The sequence below is a fragment of the Ictalurus furcatus genome, chromosome 9 (assembly GCF_023375685.1).
Source record: "Ictalurus furcatus strain D&B chromosome 9, Billie_1.0, whole genome shotgun sequence".
Lineage (NCBI taxonomy): Eukaryota > Metazoa > Chordata > Actinopteri > Siluriformes > Ictaluridae > Ictalurus > Ictalurus furcatus.
Window position 1 is genome coordinate 26,361,971 of NC_071263.1, and position 10,000 is coordinate 26,371,970.

Here is a 10,000-nt window from a genome sequence, read left to right on the forward strand (position 1 = left end):
CACTGTCAGAAATAAAGGTACCAACGTGTATCAAAGAGGAATCTTTTGGACCTTTTAATGTGTCTTTCACCTTGAAACATGGATTATAGTATACCTTTTTAAAAATGACCCAATTGGAGCATAATGCCCTTTTATAGCTTTGAGAACACTGAATGCGTCTTTCCAGGTGGAGGAGATTGTATTCAAGCTACAAAAGATGTACTCTTTATGGTACTAGTCGAGTGAAGGAAATGTGCAGTTTAGTACTCTTTCTGACAGGGTTTAACTTTATAGACTTTCTGGTGGGAAAAACAACAACAACAACAACAACAAAAAAAAAAAGTCATAATAATGTGTGTTTACAGTAATCGGTGGTCAGGACTGTAGCCGTCGCCTCATACAAGGCTAAACTGGACATTAAACTCTCAGGGACATATTACTGCACTGTAATTACACACGGAAAACTGTCAGAGAGATTTATAAGCTGAAAATGTGGTGGAGTGATGAGATGAAGAGATGCCGGTGTGTCCCTGTAGAGAAACTGCTGATTGTGGTGCTCATGGTTTTAACAGAATTGCTGAGGATGGAGAAACATGGGCGCACCGACGAGGATTAATAGCAGCAGTGTTTAGGGGTTTAAGTCCTGACAGTGGGGTACAGGTTATAAGTTATACCATGATAACCTTACTCACACAGGACAGTCTGTGGAAACTGACCGCCTGATGCACCAGGAAGAACCCGTGGGTCTTACACACCCTGCAAAGCTTCGAAATAAGTTCAAACTGGTACCATTCTTACCAAGTTACCCAAGGATGATTCAAATTCGAGTTCAACTTACAACATATTATGCACATATGTCCTTCTTTTAATAAAAATCTCAAATATAAGTGGGTCAACTGTGTCGTATAATCTAACAGGATAGCTTTTATTTAATTTAATTTAATTTAAAAAAAAAAAAAGGTTAAAAGTTACTTTTTCAAAAACAAAAATCAAGGAATAGCAACCTCGTAATTTATTTAGTCTACGACAATCAGGACAGATGCTACACATCTTAACAAACGTACATTTCATTATGATTTATTTGGCTTGTAATGTACAGAGGATCAAGCTCGTGTCCCACTTCACCAGTATTAACCCTCTTGAATGCAAGGTTAATCATATCATATATGATGTGAGTACAGTACACTTTCACTTAGAGCTACGACTGTACCTATACTCTCTCCTCTACACGTCTGCTTGCATTCTTATTAAGAGTTCAGCTTGCATTAGTACCTGCTTAGAGACGTCAACATGATGTTGTCTAGGTTAAGGGCCCACAAAGGAACTTCAACATTCTTACTTGACAACACTGCAATCTGATCGCACCACTGGCATAACAGCTCTTAACAGCCCTAATTATAGAGGCCTGAACAGTTTGGTGCATTTATTCTGGAAGGTTCAGGTGACCGGACGACTGCGCCACACCTTTCTACCTAAACGTTTTGCTAGGTGTGAACTTTTAACCTGCCAGGCCTCAGCAGAACAGGTTTCTCTTGGACGTGGCATGCTTACACGGTAATCAAACTGAAATAAAAGCCGAACGCAGCTGAATAGCAAATTCGCTGGGAAAAGCGTTAAGGGCTCAGTGCCAGGATTGTGTCAAACATGTTTTGTTTGTCTTTTTTTTTTTTTTTTTTTTTTTTTAGCAAACCCATACTAAACATATAAAGCCTCCTACACAATTGACAAAATGGCCTGACAAAGCTGAACACATGTAGATTTAAAGGTGTGTGTGTGTTGGGAAGAGATTAATGGCAGAGGCGTCAGCAGTGAAGGTAACAAAGAGGCTTAATTTCTAATATTAGCCCTCGCATCTCCCAAGAACAAACTCAAAAGCATCAGAGAGACAGAAATGTTCTTAAGCGATGTTGAAAATCAGCCTTTTACAGCACATTTCATGCTTTTATTTTTGTGCTGTCTCATATTTCAAAACCTTCCCCTCAACAATAAAGTCTGACTGACATCTGAAAGGCTTTGTGAAAATAGTTGAATATGAAAATAAAACACGGGGAACGCAAACATGGATATAAAAAGCCCCAGGAAGACTTTCATGAGAAAACAAGAACGGTTACACACACACACACACACAAACAAACTGACTTTTTTTTTTTTTTTTTGCATGTTTATTTAAATCCCTGTTTAAAAATGAATGAGGAAGTGATGAAAAGGAAGTATAGTATACCTTTATGGCCCAAAATGGGATTAGAAAACGTACTGAATGTCATTTGATCTTCGACTTTATCTGTTCATCATTTTTGCAGTGTGTAGACTGAGGACCAACGGGTTAATGCCGAGTGTCTACTAATCCTTTTGTTTAAATGTTCACTTTTTAGTACGTGGCGCAGCGGTGCTCCAGGGTTCTGATTCGATCCTGAGATCGGATTACTGTCTGGATGGAGATTTACAAGTTCTCGCCGTGTCTATGTGGATTTCCTCTGGGTTCTCTGGTTTCCTCCAACTTCACAAAAACATGCCTGTGGTTGGACTGGCTATGCTAAATTGCCCGTAGGGGTGTGTTGTGTGGTGCTAGCTAAAACACAAGGGCGTCTTGAAGTAAGGGGCGGCTGTAGATCAGGTGGTAGAGCGGGTCATCCACTAATCGTAGGGTCGGCGGTTCGATTCCCGGCCCGCGTGACTCCACGTGCCGAAGTGTCCTTGGGCAAGACACTGAACCCCAAGTTGCTCCCGATGGCAAGTTAGCACCTTGCATGGCAGCTCTGCTACCATTGGTGTGTGTGTGTGAGTGAATGGGTGAATGAGACACAGTGTAAAGCGCTTTGGATAAAACCGCTATAAAAGTGCACCATTTACCAAGTAAAATTTACCAGTGATCATCAGGGTGACTCTCCGCACCTCAGGAACTACACGTTTTAGAGTCATCTCAGTGGTTCTAATGGAATTGAATAATTGAATCAATCGCAGTGCGCTCTAATTTAGACATACCTGACATGACTAGTTTGTTTTTGGTCTTAAAATTTTTTTTTAAAGCATTGAGATGGGACGAAAAACGACTTGAAAAAACGCCGAGTGCACTGTGATTGACTAAATCGGTCTTTCCGCTGTTTGTTGGACAACCAGGTACAATAAACTTTATTCAGCACATGTGCTCACAAACGCTTTCCTTTATCTGTAATGGAGGATGTTTCCGGTACAGTTGAGTTTCCCCGTTCAGATCAGGTACAGAATAGAAAATACCCAGCGCTATCTCTTCATTCGAGCCATGTGAGAAGTTAGAAATGGTTAAGGTAACGGTGAGAACTGGGGTGAGTCCATCCATCCATCCATCCATCCATCTTCTATACCACTTTTCCTTTTCAGGGTCACGGGGAACCTGGAGCCTATCCCAGGGAGCATCGGGCACAAGGCGGGGTACACCCTGGACAGGGTGCCGATCCATAACTGGGGTGAGTGTTTTTTAAAAACAAACAGTCAACGTGTTCAAATGTACCATTTCTAATAGATCACAGGCTCATCATGCAACGTTAGTATACTTGTTTATTGCAAACGGATTCGTTGCAATTCCTTTTCCAAGAACGCACCACGGACCGATTTTCCATTTAACGCGAAATCAGACCAGTGGCATCGATAGAAAGGCCGCCTCGCGTCAAATCGGCATCTGTTTCCAGCATCGGTTCCTGTATTTTTCTTTCATGAAAACACGGAAATCCTCTTAGAATGTAGAATAAACTGATTACGATACTGCGGGGGATTACGGGTGGCTGGGTGCCGTCAGATTAAGTTTGAGGCAAAGCGAGGCAGCGTCAGTCCTGATACGGGTGAAACGCTGGCGTCCTCTGCTTTATAACTCCCGCGTGTAATCTCTTTCTCACGTACACGCGTATGGAAGATGGCGAGAATAAAAACCAAACCACCTACTACACAGGCCACATCACAGTGAGCTACGACAAGGAGAAATTTCTGTACTTTTACCCGTTTATTAGGCTAATTTAATGGATGCTTTTATGCACAATCGAGGCAAATCCATTACAAGCGCACGTCTGAGCGGTGTAGAGTTCAGGGATGTGCAGTCTTGGGATTTTAAAAGCTGAAAAACATCAACGATGTTCTGACGCACAGTAAAAATAAACCAGACATGATTACTACATGAAAAGGGCCAAGACAGTTCAGTTCAGTTAGAAGCGCACACTTTAACAAAAAATTTTTATTAAAGAAAGAGGAAAAAAAAAAGTTCTAATGTTTATGCATGTAATGAATCTCTGGAAAATACCATCAGTACAAAATTTTATTATTTAAAAAAAATTTTTTTTTTTTTTTTTTTTAGATCTGTGAAATAATTGTGGCGCTGAACTCAAATTTACTACAAGAACGTGAAGCTAACATTTTCCATTTAACAAAAAAAAAAAAAAAAAAACACCTTGCATTAGTTTGTACAATATTTCAAGAACATTTAACACTGAAGTACAAACGCTAGTCAATTTCCTGAGAGGTCCGAGCTTTGTTTTTTTTTTTGTTTGTTTGTTTTTTTTTACAAAATACAAGATCATACTGTTGCATTTGATAAACAGCTCCACAGTAAGATGATATAAATTCATACTCGGTGTTCATACTAAGCCGAAATGAATGACTTTGAGCTTTCCGGAGTCTTTAGACACCTGCATTAAAAAAAAAAAAAAAAAAGAAAAGAAAAAAGTGTTAATGAACAATCCTATACACGATTCAAACTAAATATCCTGAGACATATAAGGCCTAATTACTATTTATGCATTATATGCCTTATAATGTAAATTTGGCAAATCTACATGTAGAAAAGTAGCCGATTTTATTTCACACACTTAGTTTCAGTCTCATAATCATTTAAAGGCTAAGTAAATATTCTACATTGTTTGTTTTTGCTCTGCATTTTTTTCCTCAGATTTTTTATATTACCTGATGTAATGAATCACCCAACACGAAACAACATTAAATTAGCCCAGCATGCACCTGGATAAACCATAGTTCCATGACTGATACCAAGCTAACAAACATGCTTCAAATACAGTTCTTTTCCACAATTAAGTTTAATATAGTCCCATACTGTGTTCAATTCTGCGTATTTGAGTCGCATCACCTGAATGGATAATGGATACGAAACTGAACTGAGCACTCCGATGTACAGGGAATATCTATGTAGATGGATTTTCAACACACGATTAAAAACAAGAATCACCTCAGAGAGAACCTGGCAGAACTTGGAGCTCTTTCAACCATCCGAACTGCCAAGGAAGGTGAGTCACCTAGATATCTTCTTGTGCGCATACACATGTATGCCACAATACAACCATCTTTGTATTCAGGTTGGATTAGATTTGCGGATCAGGTGGTAGAGCGGGTTGTTCACTAATCGTAGTGTTGGCGGTTCGATTCCCGGCCCACGTGACTCCACATGCCGAAGTGTCCTTGGGCAAGAGTTGCTCCTGATGGTAAGTTAGCGCCATTGGTGTGCGTGTGTGTGAATGAGAACCAGTGTAAAGCTGTTAAGGTTAAAAAAGCGCTATATAAGTGCAGAGCATTCACCATATGGAGCGATCTGCTAGCTTCAAGTTGTTGCCAACTTTATTATCCATCATGCACTATGTTGCCTCAGAAGTTGCACTCATCCTCATCTCTCCTTACTTGTGTTCTTCCTCGTCAGTATCACTGAGTTGCGAGCATTTCACTTCTCCCCGACCTGCAAGAGTGTGACTGCGTGCCACTAGTGTACTTGAGTGGTGTTCTTTTACCATACCGAGCTCTTTAACTACCGAACATGGCTAAATGAACTGGATTCCAAAATGAACTGACTCGCAATTCTGCGGTGGAGTTGCGTTTTTCTTTCCATTCACGATTCATTCGTCCTACAGAGACATTATTTGGTCAGAGTATTCCACATCTCCCAGCGTCTGACCAACTGGTGATTATATCAGTATAGAATGATTGGGTGGTTTTCCCCTCACGATACCACACACTCAATACCTGCAAGATGTGTGCTTGTGCAGCTAGCGTCTGAATCCCCTGGAAGCTGAAGACCAGATATGTGCAGTATCTGAGCTGGAACATCCCTTGAGCTGACTGCATGACAATGCTGGTCCTGACACGGAATGCCTGGCTGGCATATTTAGACCTGATTAAACGTTGAATCTGATCCAAATGCCACAGCCTAAACCGTTTGCTAATCTCAAACACCCATGTCCGGTGAAGACTGATAAACCTAACAAAAATCCCAGTAACAACCTGGGCTAATTGATGACCTGGTGGCAAACATGGCTCAGCTGACCCCAGGCTCATCCTATCCGTTCCTCATCAGAGGTGCGCAAGGTTAGGACGTCTACAGCAGTCTCCAGAAGATTCTGCTTGAGAATGATAATGACCTTGCAGTGTATGAAAACCGTGTACGCCTCTGCAGGTGTTGCAGAGAGGCTCTGAACTTGCCATGGCAACCATTCTTAAAATGGATGCAGCCGGAATGGGATCGGATTGTACTTTATAAACCGTGGCACCGACGGGCATGTGGGACCCACAGTGTGAAAGATGTATCTATCAATCAGGGTGGTGTGAGGTCAGATCTCTCTCTCCTCCTTAGACAGACGCTCTATCGGTCAGTTCATTTCATTCACGGTTAGCCAGTTTGTTTAAACTGGTTCATTTCAGACTATATGTAAACATCTGCTATGTGAAATATCTTATTCAGGACAGCACTAAGTAAACAATTCAATTCAATTTGAATGATTCCTCTAAAAGTTCCATCCATCCATCTTCTACCGCTTTATCCTTTTCAGGGTCACGGGGAACCTGGAGCCTATCCCAGGGAGCATCGGGCACAAGGCGGGGTACACCCTGGACAGGGTGCCAGTCCATCGCAGGGCATAATCACATACACACTCACACACCCATTCATACACTACGGACACTTTAGACACGCCAATCAGCCTACCGTGCATGTCTTTGGACTGGGGGAAGGGAAGCGGAGTACCCGGAGGAAACCCCCGCAGCACGGGGAGAACATGCAAACTCTGCACACACAGGGCCACGGTGGGAATCGAACCCCCAATCCTGTACGTGTGAGGCGAACATACTAACCACTAAGCAGCAGTTTGGGAAAGATTTGTTGTTATCATCAATAGAGAATATCTCCCCACCCCGAAGTAACAGTAGTTCCTATTGGTGCCAATTTTGAACAAGTACCCAAAAACATTACAACAGAGTCAGGAAGAGACGTGTGTACGTCATAAAGCCATACCTGATCGCTGTGGTCGATGAGCGTGAATTCTACAGAAGAAGAAACATCACAGACGTGTCAGTTAACGTAGGTCTTGCTAGGTCTTACCAGTCTGAGGAGTTTATTCTCACGTTACACACACAGGAAATTAGCTGAGCAAATATAGTTATACAGTATACATCTCTGTATACCTCGTCACACACACGTGTGTGTGTATAGTACTCTCCGGGAGCCGTTACTGTAGCGTTATGTTAAAACTATACTCGCCGCCGTCATTAACATTCAAGATTACGCTGGCATTAGAAAGCTGATGCAAATGTCTGTAATAGCCTGCAGTCAGCATTGTCCAATAAATATGTATTTGGGGGAAGAAAAGTATAATTATTATGCAGACGTGAAAAGAATAAAACATTGGAGTTCTGGGATGACTAGTTAACTACAATTGAACTTGAGAGAAGGCAGCCAAGTCGAACAAATTTTAGAAAAAAGGGAACATGGGGGCTGAATTCATATTCAGAACGTTCAGTGGAGTTATTAATGGCTATAATGGGAGTGCATCAGTGTGAGTACCGCACGGGATCACGGGCATAAAACTATAGCAGACAGACACGATACTCAAACAATGCAACGTACACACGCAAGCATAAACACACACCTGTTTGAGTCCAGGGCCAGGCGGCAGGATTTACCGGTGTCTCAGCGAGGTCTTCTTCCATCTCCCTATCCATCTTTCCCTTAGAGTCAACTCTAGAAAGATGGAGAGACTGGTTTATCAATCTGGTTTATTTGTTCAGAATCATAATGCTATTTATTTTACATATGGATGATATCTGTTTAATATTCATTTTCCTGTAATACTGAAGTAAGCAGACTCCCGATTGGTGTTTAAGCGGTTGTTAGTGCTGTTGTCAGCCATTCACGTGTTCAGGTCCTGGCTGCCTCGGAGTGTGAGGAATCACGATTGACCTTTCTCTCAGGATGTGAAGTACTCTCTCCACTGACATTTAGAGCGATGCGTAAATGTAAGATAGGTACGGAGGAAGCGTATGTTAGTTTGCATCCTTCTGGCTCGGTGGAGACTCGCCACAAGTGGGAACTAGCAAGAGCTAAACTGGGAGGAGGAAAAGGCAGGCGATTCTTTTATATAAAAAAAGCTCAAGGAACGCGTGGTGCGACTGAAAATAAGGCCTTTTGGCAAGGTCGTTGTCTGTAATTTTTCATACACACAGTAGCTCAAAGTGCTTTACAAGCAAGTAGCAAAAATGAAATGATTTAAAAAAAAAAAAGTAATGTAATAGAAAATATGAGTAGCGATATTACTATCACGAAATAAAGATTGAATATAATATAATTTTTTATACAACGATCAGGCATAAGATTAAAACCACAGACAGGTGACATGAATAACATTGATTATCTCATTACCGTGGCACCTGTCAAGGGGTGGGATATATTAGGCAGCAGGTGAACGGTCAGTTCTCAAAGTTGACGTGTTGGAAGCAGGAAAAATGGGCAAGTGTAAGGATCGACTTTGACTGACAAGGGCCAGATTATGATGGCTAGACGTCTGGGTCGGAACATCTCCAAAACAGCAGGTCTTGTGGGGTGTTCCTGCTATGCAGTGGTTAGTACCTAACAAAAGTGGTCCAAGGAAGGACAACCGGTGAACCAGCGACAGGGTCATGTGCACCCAAGGTTCATTAATGTGTGTGGGGAGCGTAGTCATCCACACCATGCTTTGCAAAGCATAACTCAGATGGGCTGGCCTTGTTGTGCACATGTCCGACGAACGATTACCCAAGACGTTGTTTTATGGTGAACTACATCACGGCAAGCGATCTCTTAGGGGTCAAAAGAAGAGATTCAAAGATACCCTCAAGGCCTCTCTCAAGAACTGTAACATAGATCCTGAAAACCGGGAGAGCATCGCCGGTGATCGCTCGGCGTGGCGCAGACAAGTTCATGCCTACGAGCAAAAGAGAGATTGCGTTATGCTGCAGAGAAACGTCGTCTTCGCAAGTCCAAAGCCGGTATCTCCTCTTCACCAGGTCGGCAGTCTGATCTTCCATGTCCCCACTGCAACCGTCAATTCCGGGCTCGGATTGGACCAATCAGCCATCTCCGAACCCACTCCCACTTAAACCGATGACACTGTGTGGTCCTCATCGACGTCGATGGACAAACAAGAAGGAAGGTGGTTTTAATGTTATGGCTGATCGGTGTATATACAGTCAAGGAATTTGAAAAGAACGAAATAAAAATATTAATTAATCTATAAATACCAAAACACAGGAAGTACTTTCAGCCAAATTAAAAAGATACACGTTCAAATGCTGTTAATAAAAGTGTACTGAGCCGGACTTCTTCATGCCAAGTGGTACAGTGTTCCCCAGTCTGGAAGCAGAGTAACAAAAGGAGGGCTCTCCACTAGTAAAAACGGTACGATGAGGTGCCTTAAGTTAAATAATTTACATAAATGCAGGTCAGGATCAACTGTAATAGAGGATCTGCTACAGATCTAGAGTAGTTGTTTTCTTCAATTACTCGGTGCACAGAGAAAGTATAGTAATGTTATTTTTGGTTTAAAAAAAAAAAAGAAGGATAGGATAGTATAGCATAGGATTAGCCGCAGCAATACATAAGTAAATATTACCTCAAAAAGACAGTAATACAAGACTGTGTGGAGAGTCTTTGCCTGAGCATGTGGGAATTCTTTCATACTGCCCTCTCTCTCCTCTTATTTTCTCTCTTGCTTACTTTCCCTCTGTGCCAGAACTCAGTAGGTCA

At 41.9% G+C, this 10,000-nt stretch overlaps 2 protein-coding genes across 5 annotated transcripts in view; one reads left to right on the plus strand and one right to left on the minus strand.

The window, feature by feature from the left end:
- LOC128612459 (octapeptide-repeat protein T2-like) overlaps positions 1 to 10,000 on the plus strand; it is a 32,450-nt gene that overhangs the window by 2,928 nt on the left and 19,522 nt on the right. The gene's annotated exons all lie outside the window — the stretch shown is intronic.
- Positions 3,687 to 10,000, minus strand: part of wdpcp (WD repeat containing planar cell polarity effector) — an 83,647-nt gene continuing 77,333 nt past the window's right edge. For all 4 annotated transcript variants that reach the window (XR_008386752.1, XM_053632676.1, XM_053632675.1 and 1 more), the window contains 3 exons: positions 7,869 to 7,960; positions 7,235 to 7,263; positions 3,687 to 4,631 (listed from right to left, as the gene is read on the minus strand). Coding sequence is in view for 3 of the 4 variants with exons in the window: in XM_053632676.1 (XP_053488651.1) it covers positions 4,581 to 4,631; positions 7,235 to 7,263; positions 7,869 to 7,960 (172 nt within the window). In the remaining variant the exon portion in view is untranslated. The remainder of the gene's footprint in view (positions 4,632 to 7,234; positions 7,264 to 7,868; positions 7,961 to 10,000) is intronic.